This window comes from Heterocephalus glaber, unplaced genomic scaffold (genome assembly GCF_053883595.1).
Source record: "Heterocephalus glaber isolate CG9 unplaced genomic scaffold, H.glaber_assembly_v1.0 deba00001606, whole genome shotgun sequence".
Taxonomy (NCBI): domain Eukaryota; kingdom Metazoa; phylum Chordata; class Mammalia; order Rodentia; family Bathyergidae; genus Heterocephalus; species Heterocephalus glaber.
The window spans coordinates 19,436,524-19,454,812 of record NW_028258377.1 but is presented as its reverse complement, the minus strand read 5'-3'; the positions used below and the strand labels follow the sequence as shown (position 1 = coordinate 19,454,812).

The 18,289-nt window shown below is 45.1% G+C and overlaps 2 protein-coding genes across 4 annotated transcripts in view; one reads left to right on the top strand and one right to left on the bottom strand.

Moving 5' to 3' along the window:
* Insyn2b (inhibitory synaptic factor family member 2B) overlaps positions 1 to 18,289 on the bottom strand; it is a 331,485-nt gene that overhangs the window by 173,022 nt on the left and 140,174 nt on the right. The window contains exons 4-5 of one of the 2 annotated variants that reach the window (XR_015444790.1): positions 3,585 to 3,720; positions 143 to 939 (exon numbers count right to left, since the gene is read on the bottom strand). The gene's annotated coding sequence lies outside the window, so the exon portion shown is untranslated. Of the gene's footprint in view, positions 1 to 142; positions 940 to 3,584; positions 3,721 to 18,289 lie in introns of those variants that run through there. The other variant, XM_087194859.1, reaches the window with a different exon arrangement.
* Positions 1 to 18,289, top strand: part of Dock2 (dedicator of cytokinesis 2) — a 433,172-nt gene that overhangs the window by 388,891 nt on the left and 25,992 nt on the right. For both annotated transcript variants that reach the window (XM_021239768.2, XM_004836400.3), the window contains exons 37-43: positions 3,581 to 3,671; positions 4,491 to 4,610; positions 8,108 to 8,197; positions 9,762 to 9,866; positions 11,759 to 11,900; positions 16,780 to 16,861; positions 18,158 to 18,242. In XM_021239768.2, coding sequence (XP_021095427.1) covers positions 3,581 to 3,671; positions 4,491 to 4,610; positions 8,108 to 8,197; positions 9,762 to 9,866; positions 11,759 to 11,900; positions 16,780 to 16,861; positions 18,158 to 18,242 — 715 coding nt within the window. The remainder of the gene's footprint in view (positions 1 to 3,580; positions 3,672 to 4,490; positions 4,611 to 8,107; positions 8,198 to 9,761; positions 9,867 to 11,758; positions 11,901 to 16,779; positions 16,862 to 18,157; positions 18,243 to 18,289) is intronic.

The following is an 18,289-nucleotide window of genomic DNA, read 5'->3' as shown; positions in this document are numbered from 1 at the left end:
TTTGTGTTTATGGCTGGCTTGAGATGCGAGTTGCATTTGCATTTTTTGTGCTAATGTGGGAAGCCCTAGTTACTCCAGGAACATGGTAAAGACCACTGCATAGCCTGGTTTGGAAAGGAAAAAATATCAAGTTGCATAATGCCTGCTTCTTTCTGGGCATTATTTATTGGAACATATAATTGTTATTTTTTTTTTGCTCATTACAAAAATAATACATTTTACCAAAACAAAAAAAACTCATAAAATACAGACAAGCAAAACAAAACAATGAATTACCATAATCCATTCTTATTTCTAGACCTTTATGTCTCTATATACATCACATTCTATCCATGCATTACCTTTGGCAAAAATGGAATTGTATTACTCATAATTCATTCTTCACTCTCTTTTACATGACAAAAATTCTGTGTCAACTGATAATGTTTCAACATAATTTTTAGTAAAACTAAAAAATTTCCTTTCTGAAGTATGCTACCTCATATGGCCAGTCCTCTATTGTTGAACATTTAGGTTCTTTCTGACTTTGTTCTACAATAAACAGCACAACAACAGAATCCTTGGACATATACCTTTGCACACATACTACTGAAGGAATCAGCCAGAAGTTTATGGAACCCAGTATTTATAAGAGTTGGCTTATTCCATCAAAGGGCAGAAACTGCCTAACTCTGATAGTAGTACAGACATTCTTAGACATTTAATTTAACATTATTCCAGAAGTAGAAACAATTATTTGGAAAAAAATTCCATAGGTTGTCCTGAGCTTCGGTTATTTCTATCATCATTAGACATGACATGTTGTGCTACCACAGATCTTTGGAGTCTGAAGAACCTGAGGTCTTTACCTTGTGATGCTCGATAGATTGTTTCCCTGGGTAGATTATTCCAGTAGTTGACTGAAGTTTCCTTTTCTGTGTAATATTTCCACTCTACCTTCTGTTTTGAGGATTAAATGAGATACTAAAGATAAAGTGCCTGGCATATGGTTCCTCCCCTCCAACCTCTTGCCTCTCTTTCCCATTTTAGAAGTGCAGATGGTGAATCCCAGCCTTCCACAAGCTTGGAGATTTGGGGCCTATAGTAATCTAGGAAAGCCATATTTTCCCAAGCCAGATACTGCAAGCATAAGTGTAGTCTGAAAACCTGTTCTATTTGGCAGACACCGTATTTAAAAAACATTTTTATATTTAGTTGCCAAATTTTTTAATTCAGAGATTTTACATAAAAACCAACGTCTCCTTATCCTAAAAAACTCGGAGTGTGGCAACACCAGGCCCTCATCCCATTCTGACAAGCATCATCTGAACTGGGTGGCGGTGGCCCTTCTAGACATGACTAGAGCCCCATGGTTATGAGATTGTCCCTATTCCCAGTGGTACTTCACCCTGCCCACCTTACTCAAGCACCTCCAGGCATCTGACTCAATATTCCAGGGAAAACTCCTTGGGGTGTCTTCTTTTGGGCTCTGTAGGAGGTGATCAAACCTCAAATTAACAAAGGAGAGAGGACACGGTGGCCAATGCAGGAGCTGAGATTTACAGACAAGCTCCCCCTTGGGCTACCTCCCGCAGGTTTCTGGGCTCAGCCTCCTGGGGGTCTAGGGGATGAAGGATGGGCAGAAAGAGATAAGGCAGAGCAAAATCATGTATGCACACACAGGTGTTTCCAAATTACACACTCTGCCTCTAGGCCCTGTGCAATTTCACTGATAACTCTGACCAGCAGAACATTGTCTTGACCTGGGAAGGACAATGAAAAGAACATTCCATTCCTGTCGAGGGAGAAACTTGCTTCCACCTGTTTCTGGCTCTGGACATTCTGATGTATGTCTGGGTTTTTTCATTGTAAAGGTGTGGTTGGAAGGATAAATTGATATGATATATGACAATAAAACACTCAGGTATTGAATGAATGAATGAATGAATGAATGAGTGAGTGAATGAATCTGCCTGATGCTTCTCCACTCATCCCCTCCCTCTCAGAGCTCAGTTCAAGTATCAGGCTGAAACTCTTTCTGAAAGCCCCTTCTCCCTCTACCTGGATAAATCTAGTTCTTAATCCATAGACCTCTCCTTCAAAATATTTATCACAGCTGCATTTCTGTAATTATTCATTTGATGATTTGATTCCCATCTGTCTCTTTTAGACTATAAATCCCAAATCACAGGGCCTAATTCACCCTACTACTGTCTGGTACAACCCGAATCTCAGCACCCAGGATGAACAAAAGGGTCACTAGGGTGTCCTGGTTCACTAGTTATCAAATAGCCACTAGGTGGCTTTTCTTCCCCTCCAAATCCTTGACAGTCCCTATCCTGAGGTCAGATTGTCAACCTTCGGCCCATGAGTCACATTTTTTGTGGCCAGGGACACTGGACATGAGCTCTGTGCAGAAAGCCTTTCCTGTAACTGGAACCTAAGCCTGAGCATCAAAGCCTGAGCCTGTTCTGCCCAGAGGGAGAAAGTGGGTCAAGGCAAAATCCTGGCAACATGGGGCAGCACTCTCCTCCCATGGGAAGACTCAAGCCTGTTCCCCTTACCAGCTTGCCAAGAGTTGGGTTTAAATAAATGACCCTAATAACATGTGAGTCACCATAGCATTGATTCTTTGGCTCTGGAGTGTGTTTGTAACAAAGGCAGGAATGAGTGTTTGGTAGGAGAACATAGTTCACTATGATAATAGATAACAGCTGCCGTTGCTTGTTGCCAGCCACAGGCTAATCCCTTTCAGTGTACACCAATGTTTATAAGCAGCAATCCTAGCTGCTACTTATGGAGCCCTTTATATGGAACACACAGTCTGCTTGGCCCTTTAGATGCCAAGCAAATCTATAGGTAGATTCTATGATTGTTGCCATTTTACAGATGAGCCAACTAAGGCACAGAGCAGTGAATTCACTGCTCATTATTACCAATTATGGATCAATTATCTAAGAATTTCCTGAAGTTCTTTTTAATTCTGTTCCTCTTCTCAGTACCCAGTCAGCTAAATTGTCATCCCAGGGCTCAGAAGTGGAATGTCACTTTGCAGAGGGACAGGAGATGTGAATGTGATTGTCGTTGAATAGTGGATTTTTCCTACTGACAGCTCAAGGCCTTCATGTGAATAACCACGCTTCAGCCCCTCACCTGCTTCCTTTTGCCCTTTCTTTATACCTGGAGAACACTGAAGAGAAGGTTGGAGCTGCCCTTTATAGCTATGGTGACTTACTCTTGCTCCTGGAATCACACACTGATTAAGAGTGCAGATCACAACTCAGTTTTTCTGTTATTAGCAGGTGATTTCTGACAACTTCTCTATCTTGTCTTCTTTTATTTCTCTTCCTTGTCATATTGCATCGGCCAGACTCTTCAGTACCAAGTTAAATGCTGCCCAGGTTGCTCCCTATCTTCTGTAGGCCCTGTTTTATACCTCTGAAAAATGGGAATCCTCAGCGGACCTATCTCACAGGATTGTCATGCAAATTAAATGATCTAGGATAGTGAGGGCAAGCCTTTTCGAGCTTGAAATGATGCAAAGAGCCTGCTGCCTCCTTATCACCACACCTGGTAGCTCAGTATATTTTTCCCAAAACAGGTACCTGTACAAGCTCCGTGATCTTCACCTGGATTGTGACAACTACACAGAGGCTGCCTACACGCTGCTTCTTCACACCTGGCTTCTCAAGGTACGGTCCCTTTGGATGGAGGAGAGGCCCAGGGGGTCCTCACTGTAAGCTGAAGAGTCAACAAAAGAGAAAGAGAAAACATCAGCCAAATGAATTTTCTTTTGCGCAGTCAACTCAAAACCCTGACCTGGATGGATGCTTTTCTGCCCTACTTCATTTAATCACATAAGGTTTTGGGTGACCTTTACATTTGGCAGAAATAAGCCCTGAGATATGATTTGCAGTGTTACATGGAATCTAAACTATTATCAACAATAAAATCATTAGCATGCCCAGTGAGCTGGCTTCCTTCTCTTGAAAACTTTGCTGTAACTGGACAAAGCCTGAATGATCTCCTTGGGTTTTGAAGAGCTGGGACTATGTCTTATCAGGGATTAGAAAAAAGCCCTACAGATTATACACAGTGAGCCAATAGAGAGCCACCTACGTACAACATAGCAAAGGTCAGGACACATTTCACAAATGGAAATTGTAGGCTAGCATCTGACCGCAAACACCCAGTGTCCCAGGGATACAATGCCAGCAGTGGGTGTTTGCAGAGCTTCCTCTCTCTCCTCGTCGGTGCTTTTCTAATATCCCTCATTCACTCATTTGTTCTAGGACACTGGAGGTCCCGGAGGGAAACCTCCAGACATCCCGGGCACTCATGCCCCATGAGGGAGCCTCCCTGTGTTACAACAAGCTCCCAAACTGAGCTGAGCTTGGCACGGAGGAGAAAAAGAAAGGGCCTGGGGAAGGTGGTTTCTGCCTTTAGTCCTGGGAAGACACCTGCTATTGGCAGCTCTTGGCCTAGTGTGACTCAGTGTCCTCTCTTCACAGTGGTCAGATGAGCAGTGTGCGTCGCAGGTCATGCAGACTGGCCATCAGCACCCCCAGACCCACCGGCAGCTGAAAGAGTCGCTCTATGAGACCATCATAGGCTACTTTGACAAAGGAAAGGTAATCTGACCCTGCCCCTCCTCTCTCTGTGAGGACCTCAGTCCCTGGGAAGGACAGTTCTCTCCCACACTCTATACCCAGTCCATCCTCACATCTGGCCGGCTGTTCCCCCCAAATCCTGTATCTGATCACTTTTTTCCATTTCCATCTAAGCCACCAACATCACTGACCTGGATACCACAATGGATCCTAAGCAGTTTCCCTGCCTCCTCTACTGCCTCTAACAGATTATCCTCCATATAGAAAATAAGGTGATCGCAAAACATATATTGGAGCATGGTATTTGTCTATTTATAATCATCTCAATGAGTCCACCATTCTATTTAAATTACACATCCTTCCCAAGATTCATGAGGCCTCATATGAGCTGTGTCTTGGTCGCCTCTCTATTTCATCCCTACCATGTTTCCTCTTCCTCACACGCTCTATGCCAAGGTCTTTTTAACCTCAGGACCTTTGCACTTGCTTTTTCTAGCTTGGAGCATTCCTCCTCCATAGCTTTCCTGTGGAGCAGAGAGCTGGCTCTTCTCGCTGATTAGGATTTTTTTCAGATGTCCTGCCCTCAAGGAGGCCTTCCCAGACCACCTCCACCCTGCCTGGACTTACCCTTCTTGCTTCTTCAAAGCTCTTGTCACTATCACACATCCACTCAATCATTTTTGTTTCACCTGCTTATTGTCTGGCTCCCCACTGTAGAATGCCATGACAGGAAAGAGTTGGTCTTGTCCACTGATGGATGCCCAGAGGCTAAAACAGAACCTGACCCACGAGCAACCAATGAATATATGCTGGATAAATGAATGGGTTGAATGTGTGGAAGACATTATGGTGACATCCTTGATCTTTAAGCAGCAAGTGACCTTGGTTGGGTTTGACCAGGAGATTGGACAGAGCAGCTCCAGCACCCAGAAGACTGCAGAAAGGCCATTGTCCATCCGAAAGGGGATGTGGCATGGCAGCTAAGTGCTCAGGCTCTGGCACTGGACATCTGGAGTCCATCCCTTGCTTCTCTACCGCCCACTATTTGCTTGGTCTGTTGAGATTCCAGTTCCCCATCCACCATAGTGAGATACTACTAGTACCCACTTTCTAGTTGTAGGGTGAACATGAGATAAGAAAGCACACATACTGCACCTAGCAGAGGAATTGGTACATAGTAGTATCTTGTTAAATTTTAATTATTATTATTACCTGATGCTTTCACTTCCTTTATCAAGCCTTTTTCAAGGCTCCAGCTTACCTACAATCTTGTCTTTCCTCTGAATTGCAAGAACTCTTACAGTTCATCAGGACACCACTTAATACCCAATTGTGGTCTGCCCAGTCACTGCTGTTCATTGCATCTGTCTTAGCCTGATCTCCTCCACCTTCCCTGGAAAGATAAAATGAGGTAATGTCTGCACAAGGGCTTATAAATTCCCAAGGGCTGAGCAGTTGGAAAAGACTACTTTTATAATTTACAATTCTAAGCCTCTTGAGGGCAGAGGCTCTGCTGTCCCTTGAACCTCCTACCCTGCTGGGAATCAAATCAGAGCTTCCTGTCTGTTCATTGGCTGGTTGAGTCAGTCACAGCGTGAGAACCCCAGAAGGATCTGTTGAGCTTTGTGTTCAATTCCTCCCACTGTGTGCTGAGCAAAGAGGACAATGGCATGAGCCCCACACTCCAAGAGCTACTATTTGGTCACCAGTCATTACCATCTGTGCATGCAGCCCTTCAGTATTATGTAGTCATGGGGGAGAAGGCAAGGGAACAGCATGGTACCAATGTACTTTGGGAGCAGAGAGGAGGTAAAAGATGGGTGTAGGTCACCCTGAAAGCCACTTCTGTGGAAACTCCTAGAAAGAAGCCCAAACTTGTTACCACTCCTTTCATCTTGCTTTCTCCACATTTCTTCAGGGAATCATTGCTGCACATACACAATGGCTTTCTTCTCCACAAGTGCATCTTGCCGTCACCCCATGGATGGATGCCTGTTCCTCCTTTAAAACCCAACACTTACATCCTCGATGCCCATTCTTCACCCATCGCTGCCATGACAACAAACATCGTGTCTTGTCTGTCTCTGTTTCTGATCTATCACTGCCCACATCACTGCCTATGAACATGCTCAGAACCCAGCAGCTGCTCGGTAAAAAGGCTCAAGAGAGATTCCAGGGGGCCCAGCAGAAACTCCTGGGCATCTGACTTCCTGCCCTGCCCCTTCCCTGGTCTTTTAGTGATTTCTTAACACACAGAGAGAGCATTTTGTCTCCTTGTTTGTCTTATGGTGGGAAGCTGGCAATAGTTGAGCCAAACAATCCCCTTGCCCCGCCAGGGACCTTGCCACGGCCTTCTCGTCCAGGGGGAACCTTGTAGACTTGGTTCATCCTCGCACATAAAGCATTTTTATGCTGCTCACTAGCTGTCCTCAGGTTTACAGCCGCTGCTCCTCCACTCGGCACTTGGATTTATTTATTTTTATGCTTGGATGCAGGGAGAGCACTTCTGTTTCAAAGCTCACACTGCATTTTGGCAAGGGGATTCCTCTTCCTCTCTCTCTCCTCCCTCTGCTCTCCATCTAAGTACCTTCTCCATTTCAAAGCCAGAATGATATGTATTGGGGACCCCTTGATGTTGCTAGAACTCCAGCCCATATTCTCTCTCCTGCCTGTCTGAGGAGGCTCCTGACCCCCCTGCGTCTAAGATGGTGGGATCATCTTGGCTTCTGGCCTAAAACAGAGCACAGAATAAAAATTGCTCATGTCCTGGGTTGATTTTTTTTTTTTCAGAATTGTTTTGAAAGATGGCACAGACCTACTACAAAACAATTTCAATCATTTTTTTTAAATATTCTAGCATCACCACCTCTGTGCTGTCCCCACTTATTTCCACAACCAGATCACCCCATTAAGAAATAATAGAAATGGCTGGTGGGAAAGATCCCAGTGCTCAACATCAAGGGAACTGAGATCTGGTCCCAGTTTTGTCCCTAGAAACTCTCTGAATTCAGGCTGTTTGTTCCTTTCTCTGTGAACCTTTTCTCTTTGGAAGGTGGGACCAACATTCCCCTGATCACCTTGAACATGGGGAACCAGGAAGAGGCAAAGGTTTAATTTACCAGACCCTTAAGGAACAGAATTACACCCACCAGGCTTGCATCCTGGCCTGCTTCTGGTTGGGCATGGGACCTGGAGCAGGTAGCTTTGCCCCTCTGAACCTGTTTCTCACCCGGGATACAAGGATGCTGTTAGTTACTGCCCAGAACGGTTAGGAAGCATTGGAGAGCATGTGAATAAAGTGTTTAGCCTACTCCATTATTTATCAAGAAGCTAAGATGAGAGCCCAGGGAAAGGTCATCCTCCCAGGAAGCCCCTGGCTCTATCTGCATGGGTCTGGGTCAGAATGAGGCTTTTGAAACTCGGTCCCAGGGGGCACAGCCAGCTTGAATCGCTTCCTCAGCAAAGGCTCTGGAAAGCTGGGGGGTCCCCTAACCTCTGTTTCTGTGACCTTTCTGTAGATGTGGGAAGAGGCCATTAGCCTGTGCAAGGAACTGGCCGAACAATATGAGATGGAGATCTTCGACTATGAGCTGCTCAGCCAGAACCTGGTAAGGGTCCTCAGGGGAGGCTGCTGCCCTACCAGCTGGGAGCTCAGGGCCTTGCTCTGCACAGAGGCTGGGGAGAGGGAGGCAGGAGACCAGGCAAGGTCAGGAAACCAGACAAAGAATGTGGTAGGCCCTATGTGAGGACACGCTGAGCATCTCCCTTCAAGTCGGTTGGATGGAGCATTTAGTATCTGCGTGGCGCTGGTGCTGCTGCTTGCTGCTGCATGCACAGTAAACTCTTTATTATATTTGCAGTAAAAGCTTCACAAATCAGTAAAGCAATTAAATACAAACACAAATTTGTGCTTTTTGATGACCAGGTAAATGACATTCAAATGCTCCCCATCTGGCTTCTCCCATTAGCATCTTGATGCTCGGGACTTGATGAGGAAAGTGAGGGTGAGGGGGCACTTGTGCTGCAGGGAGACCCCAGGCCTTGGCAGGGAGTTGGCCTCTTTGGGAGAAATGCAGAACTTTTTGGCTGCTCCCCCTCCTCGCTACAACCCCCACATATTTCTTGGCTGCCTGAGTTGCAGGACCCTGGGACACCTTCTCAACCCATTGAGAGAGGCAAGTCCAGACGTTTCCAGGAAACAATAAAATGAGAGTGAGAATGTTAAGAGAGGAGGAGGGAAATATAGTGATTTTGTTAATAGCAGCTGAGTTGTTAGCTGTTTTCACTGTGTGTAAGATGTGATGCAAAAACACACCTGTGTTTGCACCTTGAGACACTTAATATCTGCCCCACATATACATCTTCAGAGATGTTTGTGGACTTGGAGGCAGTCATGCCTTCGAACATGTGCATTCATGTACAAACACATACGGTACACCCATGCACACCCAGTACACATCCATGCACACAATGTGTGTGCACAACCCCACACAACACTCCTGTCACAAGGCACTGATCTAGATCCACATAGATCTTCCACAACATATCAGGTTGAACATGTGAGATGTGCCTTTCCCTGTGTGTGGCACACATGTGCATGTACACATACATGCGCATGTGTGCCAGATCATGATTTCTTTAGGCTAATAGCAATGTAAGAAGCCACAAAGTATAAAGTAAGATACAAACTGTTCGCATAGATGTTAAAATATGAAAAGCACACACCTGTTAGAATTGATGAAATGTATTAGTTTTGCGCACATAGGAAGACTATCTACATCCAGACACACTTATCCATTTGAATATCCTCACAAATACACACCTGAGCATGCATGGAGTTGGGGACACAGTGGCTATGGCAGGGCCTGGGCTCAGTTCCACATCTACTGGCTTCACTGAGGTACCATTTCTTTCACTATAAATTGGAGACTCTCATGAGTTTATTATAAAAATGATGCAAGAATGAGGTGGTACAGGAAGAATGACTAGCAGTACCTAACGTACTGTGAACATAGCTGTTATTGTGATTACAGACATAGCCACTGAAATGCTATTTTACACACTTGCCACATTGGTTTTGGTGTAATGATAATGCCTTACCTGTGGACTCTTTGAATTGAATATGCCTTGGATACACATCTGATGATCATAAGCTGTGGTTTTTACTTTCAGAACCAGCAGGCAAAATTCTATGAAACTATCATGAAAATTCTCAGGCCCAAACCAGACTATTTTGCTGTTGGATACTACGGTCAGGGATTCCCCTCCTTTCTACGGGTGAGTTTGGGGTGATCCAGATATCAGACAAGGGTCCCGGGGCCTTGGCATTTCAGCTGTCCCTTTGTGCTTTGAAGATCTGCTTGTGTTCTGAGGGCACAGCCCAGAAGCTGAGCTCTGCACTGCCTGGGCGCTGCCAGCAGCCCCAACAGATGCCTCCCTGCTGTTTCTCCACACAACTGGAGCTGTCTTGAGAGGCAGTGAGCTCCTCATCACTGATACAAAGAAGTCTGAGAGAGTGGAGGACATCTGCTCTCAAGGAGTTACTACAAAGCAGAGTTCTCAGACCTTCACTCACAGGACCCCTTTACTCTTTTAAGTAATTGTAGTTTCTAAAAAAAATTTGTTTGTAGATTATCTCTATGTGCATATATCATATGACAAATGAAATCTAAGAAAAATTTAAAATATCTGGCATAATAATAAACCTCACATGTTAGTATAACATATTTTAGGAAAAATTTATATACCAGTTTTTTTGAAAATAGGGTTGTTTTACATTTCTGCAGGTCTCTAATATCTGGCTTAAGAAAGACAGTCAGATAACCTATCTGCATTTTCAATCTGTTGCCATCATACAATGCAGCCTCTGGATCGCTCCATCATATACTCATAAGAGAATGGGAATAAAAAGGCAACTAACAGTTTTATTATGAAAATTGTTTTGGTCTTGTGAGTCCCTGAAAAGGTCTTGGGGACCCTCAGGGAGCATCATTGCTTCTCTAGTGGTTTCTCCACCCACTTGTAGGGGATTAAATAAAGTCACCTATAGGCTTCTTTCCAGTCTGTGAGTCTATGACTCAATTCTAGGGTCAGGGGGATGCAAAAGAAATAGCAAATCTGATCCCCAACCTCACTTGACTTACTTTATAATTGAGGAGATAAATCACTTATCTCCACAAGTGAACATGGAATCATAGTGGGCTGATGCAGTGAACACCATGGGCACCAAGAAGGGTGGACAGTGAGGTCCTCTTGGATGAAGCAGAGGTGACTTTTCAAACCTCACTGCGTTTGTGAAGAATGCATATTCCTGTGCTCAATTCCTGTGAGCTCATTTTAGCAGGTCTGGAGTGAGTCCTGAGAATCTGAACTTTTAAAGTCTCCTAGGCTCCTCTGATGACCAGCCAGCATTGGAAGGGCTGACACATAGAGATAAGTGATAGATTTGGGCTTGGATGGAAGAGCTTAGGGCCCTTTGGAGGTAGCCCTGATGGTTCAGAGGTGATCTAGAGCAGGGTTTCTCAGCCTCAGCCCTGTTGATATTTTGGGCCTGATAATGCTCTGTTGTAGAGGCCGTCCTGTGCATTGGAGGAATGTATATCAGCATCCCTGGCCTCTACCCTAGTGCCTAGTAGCGCTCCTTACCCTCTGCTCTGACAACCAAAGAATATTCCTGGACATTGCCCAGGTCTCTTGAGTGGGGGAGCAAAATGACTCCTGGTTGAGAACTGCTGGTGTAAAAGAGGCAAATGTGGTCAGGGAAGAGTAAAGAGTGCGCTCTAGGGGCTCAGGACCAGGAGGCCTATAATGAAGGACCCAGATGTTGGTCCCTGCCAGCCCACATGGTCTGTTAAAGACAGGAGGAAAATGTTATGCCCATGTCAGTCAAGCAGGTGTGACATGCATAAACGTGGAGAGAGGAATTATGCTGGAAGCTGTATGTGGGATCGTTTAAAAAAGAAAGTTCTCTGCATCCACAATCTTCCCTACCTGTAGAACCAGTCTGTATAAAGTGGTGTGCCCAGAAGGTCAGTGAGTTGAGCTCCTCCTTTTCCTTCCTTTGATAAGGAAACTGAGAGGAGCCTCAGTTCACAAGCCTCCTGGCTTTGCTTGGGCCCCATTCTCCACACTGGGGCCTGGCATCTTTGACAGGTGTCGTCTCTCTATAGAACAAAGTGTTCATCTACCGTGGGAAGGAGTACGAGCGGAGGGAAGACTTCCAGATGCAGCTCATGAGCCAGTTCCCCAATGCAGAGAAGATGAACACAACCTCTGCCCCTGGTGACAACGTGAAGAACGCCCCAGGCCAGTGTATCCTTGGGGAATGCCCCAGCCATGGGGCCAGGCTTGAGCAGCCCTGCAGGGACTTAAGCCTGTTGAGACCTTAGGCCTGAGAGCTCAGCACTGCTGCCATAATGACTGCACTGTGCCAGCTTGAGTGCCCAGTGTGGGATCCAGAACACCCAACTCAGTCCAGTTCACCCTCCACATCCATGGGTTTTGCCCCCAGGGACTCAACCACTGCAAATTGAAAATATTTGGGGGAAGAATGGGTCTGTACTGAACATGTACATACCTTTCTTCTTATCATTATACTCTAAACAATATACCATAACAACTATTTATGTAGCCTTTACACTGTATTGGGTACTATAAGTCATCTGAAAATGGCTTAATGTATAACAGGGTGTGCAAATAGTGTGCCATTTTATGTAAGGAACTTGAGTATCCTTGAATTTTAGTATTTACCAAGGGTCCCGGAACCAGACCCCAGTAAATATCTTGGGATGACTGTATGTTCTAAGTATCATTGATTAATTCACTTCTTTATTCACTCATTTTGGTAATGAAGACTCTCAAGCCTTGACTCTCTTGTGCAAGGTAATAATTACAATGTGGTCCTACTTTCAGGAAGCATAAAAGGTAGCAAGTTAAGGAGACACTGAGCAACTAATTGAACTATTAAATATTTATTTATAAAAATACGAACTATGCCAAGAAGCTGTGCAGAGTATTTTGGTTGGGAGAGCAGAGAAGGTTTCCTTGACCGAGATGAGGGGTGAGATGAGTAACCAGACAAAGCTTAGTGAGAGCTGGAAGATGCCCACTGCCCCGGACAGGAAGGAGGCTGGTGTGCAAAGGCCTTTAGAGAAGACCACAGCAGGTTTCAAGGACTGAATTGGCCCCATGCTGCTATTATATTAAAACCAAATGTCTTGAGCAAGCCTGCAAAGCTGTCCATCAGCTATCTCCTACCTGTCCAACATCATCATCTGCAATCTTCCTCCCTGTTTTCATGTCCCTCTGACCACACCAGCATCTTTTCTGTCCCTTAAACAGGCCCAGTTGTCCCCTATTCTGGGTCTTTGCCTTCTCTGTTCCCCTCTGCTTGAAATGCCACCCCACCCCCACCCCCGCCCCGCTTCTTACGCAGCTGATTTCTACTCACCTGTCCGATCCCCACTCGATGTCACCTCTTGGAAGAGGCTTTCATTGGTCACTTTCTCTAACATGGCCTTTTCTGGACTCTTTGTGACCCTGTTTTATCAAACCCTGTTTGTTTTCTTTATGGAACTGACCTCAATCTGTCATAATCTTGGGTGCTTCTTAAAGGTACATGAATGTGAAAGATAATGTCGACCCATGAGGAAAGACATTTGTTCTCTCTTATTTCCTGCAGATATCCCCCTTCTCCCAGGGTTGCTGGCATAGAGCAGAAACCCAGGAAATATTTTTTGATTAATAGAAAAAGAAAACAAGCGAGAAAGCAAAGAGAAACAGACTGATAGAGAAGGAAGGAGGGAGGCAGGGAGGCACCATGGAGCAGGGCAGAGGTGCCGGGAGCTGCTGCTGGGGATCTTGGGAGGTGTGAGAGGAGTGAGCAGCACTGACACAGCAGACATGGCATTCATAGAGCCAGGAGGAGTGGACACTGAGCAGGAGGCAGAATGAAGGGTGGCTGGGAACATATAATGCCAGAATAAGGCCGACTGCTGAGCCAGGGAGCACATTAATTCTGCCTGGCTCTCTGCAATGTACTCTTTACCACAGATTAAGTTACTGCCACTAAAATGGGGTTGACAGGTTGCATTGCTGGTCTGCTAATTCTGCTGAACCTTAATCCAAATATTTTTCCCTCGGGTGATAAATATTCATCTGTAACCTTTTCATTATGCTTGCCTGCCCTTCATCCCTGCTCCACCATGATTATTTGCAGGAGGAAATGCAACTGGTAGTAGAGTTGGCTGGTTACAAATGCACGTTTGGTTACAGGCGAGACACAGGATTAGTACTAAGGCCCTGCTAAGGGGACATCCTGGTACCAAACAGCTGTGTGGCCTTTTATTTGGAAGAGAGCATGTATTTCTGGTTCATATCATATTTAGGGCCCTGAGGCCTGGCTCAGTGCAAAGAACCAGGTGGCAAAGAAAAGGATGAGGGCTGACATTTGCTAAATATTCTCTTCATGAGACTGAGTGCTTTATAACAACTATTTCTTTAAACCCCATAAAACGCCATAAGCTGGATGTGAGTTTTTCCTACTCACCAAGAAGGAATATGTGAGGCAGAGAGACAAAGCTATTTGCCTAAGGTTATAAAGCTAATTAGTGGTGGATTTTTGTATTTAAATCCCAGGATCTGTCTGTCTCAAAAGCTGTGTTCTATTTTACCACCTTAAAAAAAAAAAAAAATTAACTGTTTTCCATGTCTGAAGCATTTTATAGGCATTGCTTTCATATTTTCTTCATAATAATCCCAGCAGGGTTAGTTGAGGAGTATTGCTTTCTGCATTTTTCTAATAAAAATAAACAAACTGAGGCCTAAAAAATTTAAGCCACTTGAACAAGCTCACAGCTAGAAAGCAATGAAGCTAGCCTTTGAACTCAGGCCTACTTTTTGCCAAAATCTTGCATTCTTAATACTCTGTTCTCTTCCCTTTACTTGTTAAAAAGTTGGCAAGTAGGGAAGGTGACAGGTCTCATGTGTTCTCATTTAGGTATCCAGACAGGAGAAAAGGGAAAGTGCAGGTCCACCTGCAAGAGGCTACTGGGACCATAATTCCATGCATAGGTTTACAGCATGACAGTCTGGCCATGCGTGTTCCTGGAACAACTCAAGGGAACTGACATCACAGGTTTCCCAGAGATAGGTCTGGATTTTCCTTTTGGATGAAGGCCAATGGATAAGATCAGTAGATATACCTAGAATCTTCTCTAAAAGAGGGTTTTATCAACCTTTCTGTCACAGTTACTCACCTCTACTGCTGTACTGGGAGAGCAACCATTGATAAGACATAAATGGATGAGCGTGGCAGTTTTCCGGGAAAACTTTATGGCCACTGAAATTTTGAATTTTATATTATCATTTTTACATTTCACAAAGCATTATTTTCCCCCAGCTATTTGAAAATATGAAAACTTCTTAGCTTTTAGGTCATACAAAATCAGGTGATGAGCTGGATTTGACCCACCATACTTTGCCAGCTCCTGTAGGCTTAATCCAGAGTGATTTCCCTCCCAGAGCAGGCTGTTGACCATAATGGTTAAGAAAGAAAATTGTTTTCTTGAGGATTCTAGAAATTCTTCCATTAAGATTGATTAGGGCTGGGGATTTAGCTCAGTGGTTCCGCCGCCTGCCTCGCAAGCGCAAGGATCCAAGTTTGATCCCCGGTACCAAAAAAAAAAAAAGATTGATTCATCTGGGTGAACTATTGCCTTTCTCTGAGGGATGCTCATTCCATGTGGAAATACTCTTCATAGGTGAAACTATTAAATTCCCAATATATTTGCATAGAATAAGTTTATCAAAGAGAGGCAATTTAATTGCATTTGCAATTTTGTGTTGGCCATTTCTTAGGTGTCTGTCTCTGCCATCAGGATGAGACATCATCTCGGGGGGGGGGGGTGAGGGTAGAGGGAGATGGGGTGCGAAGACTTGATCCTAATAGAAGTGTAGACAGACGCTATGGGAACCCAAGGAAGGAAAATGACTCCGGTCTGGAGTGGGGGTGGTTAGTTTTCATGGACTGTGGTATTTGACATCTGTCTGCTGGGCTCCCAAGGGAGGAACGGTGGTGAGAGAACGTGTTCCAAGCAGAGGGCATATCTGTTGGCTAGCCAGAGATAATGGTGGGAAAATGGGTCACAGGCATTTGGACAGAGCTTCAAAAGCCAACAAGAGCAGGTCCTTAGTTGGGAGACATGTCAAAGCCAGGGGAAGACATTTGAAGTTATAGTGGTCTATGGAGGAAAGAGATATGGGTAGAGAAGAAATAGAAGGTAAGGAAAGGAAAGTAGGGGTCAGGGATGGGACCAGTGACTACTGACTTTGTTCATTTGAGTTATCAGATTCTGGCTTAAAATGAATGAAGACAGATTTAGAATAAAGCACAATAAAGATCTGGCCCCAGTGATACCCCTCAGATGTCCTGCTGTATGTTAAATTGATCATGAAACTCCTGCTAAGCCTGGACAGAGATCCTTTCAATCCTGCATAGGTGGTTGCTTTCAAACTCTCTGAGTTGGAGTACAAAGTGACATCTTTTTGCATGTCCTGAAGCAGTCTTTCTCAAATTTCACCATGTGTATGAATCCCAAGGATCTCTTCAAATACAGGCTCTGACTGAATATCTGAGGTAGGACCTGAGAGTCAATATTTCTAACAAGGCACTGATTGGGCCAGCCAGAGGACCATCTTTGAGTAAGCCTATAGTAAAGAATTCTGAGTGTAGGGTTTAAATACAAACTCTAATTCTGTTCTTACAAACTCTATGATCTTCAACAAGTTGCCTGACTTTTCTGACCTCAACAGGGACAATTTAGGTTAATAATGTCTTCCAGGGGAGTTGGAGAAAGTAAACAAGGAGATGGGGAGGTATGCATTCATTATATGGCATTATTTTTAATGATAATATAGCAATGGTAGTGATGGCAAAATACTACTAACTCTTCAAGCAGGAACAAAGCCCTGAGATGGAGTTGCATGGTGACAGGCACCTGATAAAAACCACAGAGACTGCTAACTGGTCAATTAGGACCTGGTTGGGAGCCAGCAACTTGAAGTTGATTATTCAAGAAAAATGTGGCCCCAGAAGGGCGGGGCTTGGAGCTTTCAGCTGGAACCCGCAACATTTGGAATTGTCCCTGAGGCCAACAAACATATGGCAAGTCCTTAACTTCAGGGATTTCAGACATCCAGTGTTTCACTGTCCAACCTGTCTTGGATGAACACCCCAGGTTCAAGAACAAACCAGTGCCTGATCAGATCATAAAGTAAGACCTGCAGCTCACTGGGAAGAGGAATGGGGGAGGGAACTCCAAAGCCCGTCACACTCAGCTGGTGGCAGGACAGGCCCAGGGCTCTACTGTACCTTAGCCCCTTTTCTTTTTGAGAGAATTGTTTCAATCATCTCAGTTCTGCCCCTGACAAAGCTAAAGCCAGAGATGTATGAGAGGATCAGGGTTATGGTTGGCTTTATGGCATAGTGAATCCTCATTAGGCCATGATGAGATTCACTGAAATGGATATGGAAAGCTACTCCTCAGGCTGATCCTAGAGTGGCCCCAAGTGACCAGCAGCCAGAACGCGTGGGCTTAGCAGGTAACAGCCAGAGTGGAGAAACAAGCACAGGGTGGCCTCCGGCACGTTGAGCCCATCCTTCAGAAGGGATCTCTTTTCAGCATTGGGAAGGTTGTACATTGACAATGGGTATGTTCAGATTATATTAAAGTGACAGTAGATAAAGCAACATAAAGGCAGTGTCAATCTGTTCAGTACCAGGTTGGAAGATCATTGATGAGGCCATGAGGTGGGAGGTTGGTAGAGCCCAATGCTGCACATTTGCCAGCTATCTGGCTGACCTCCTGAACCCCAGGCCCAGGTACCAAAGAGAGCACCTGTGTGTCTTAGAATAAGTCCTTCCCTCTGGGTGGCCAGCAACAGGAACTACTTAGGGAGAGACAGGGCCCTGTCCCCTAGGGTGTAGAGTTAGATGGCCCTTCCAGATACCTCACACCAGTGCCATCGCTGAGTGGGGTCACCCAGCTTGGATCACAGCCTTCCCTTACTCTCTAGCTCAGGTACCCATGGGCAGGTGACAACAGCTGTACAGCTGGTACAGTGTCCTGTTAACAATGTTGTCAGACCTTGCCAGAGACTCAGAAGAATGATTTAAGGGGACAGCTGGCACTCCTAAAGAAATCCTTAGAGGACACCCCTGTGATGTTAGACTTGGGTATACCTAGATTCACTACTATGGTCCCAGGAAGTGATGATGCAGACCACCACATGTGCAGTAATACCAGCATTCGAATAGCCTGGATACTCTGGGGGTGCTATGTTCTCCTGAGGCCGTAACAGCAGCATGCCTTCTAAGTCACCTTGCTGGAACAGCCTGTGCAAGAGCCACTTTGGTGGCACCGAGAGCACAGAACCTGATTTCTAGTGCTGCCACAAGAACTCTTCTAGACTTGGTGTGTACTGTGATGAGCGTCCCACAATTCAGGCCAAATCAAAGGTCAGCTGCTGAGCATGGCTAGCAGGAGCCTCAACTTCTTCCTGTTTTTCAGCTTTTACAAATCCAACTATGTGCAGAGGTTCCACTACTCCCGACCTGTGCGCAAGGGGACCATAGACCCTGAGAATGAGTTTGCTGTGAGTATCTCCCCTACCCTGGACCTCCTTCAGCAACCAGATCATGC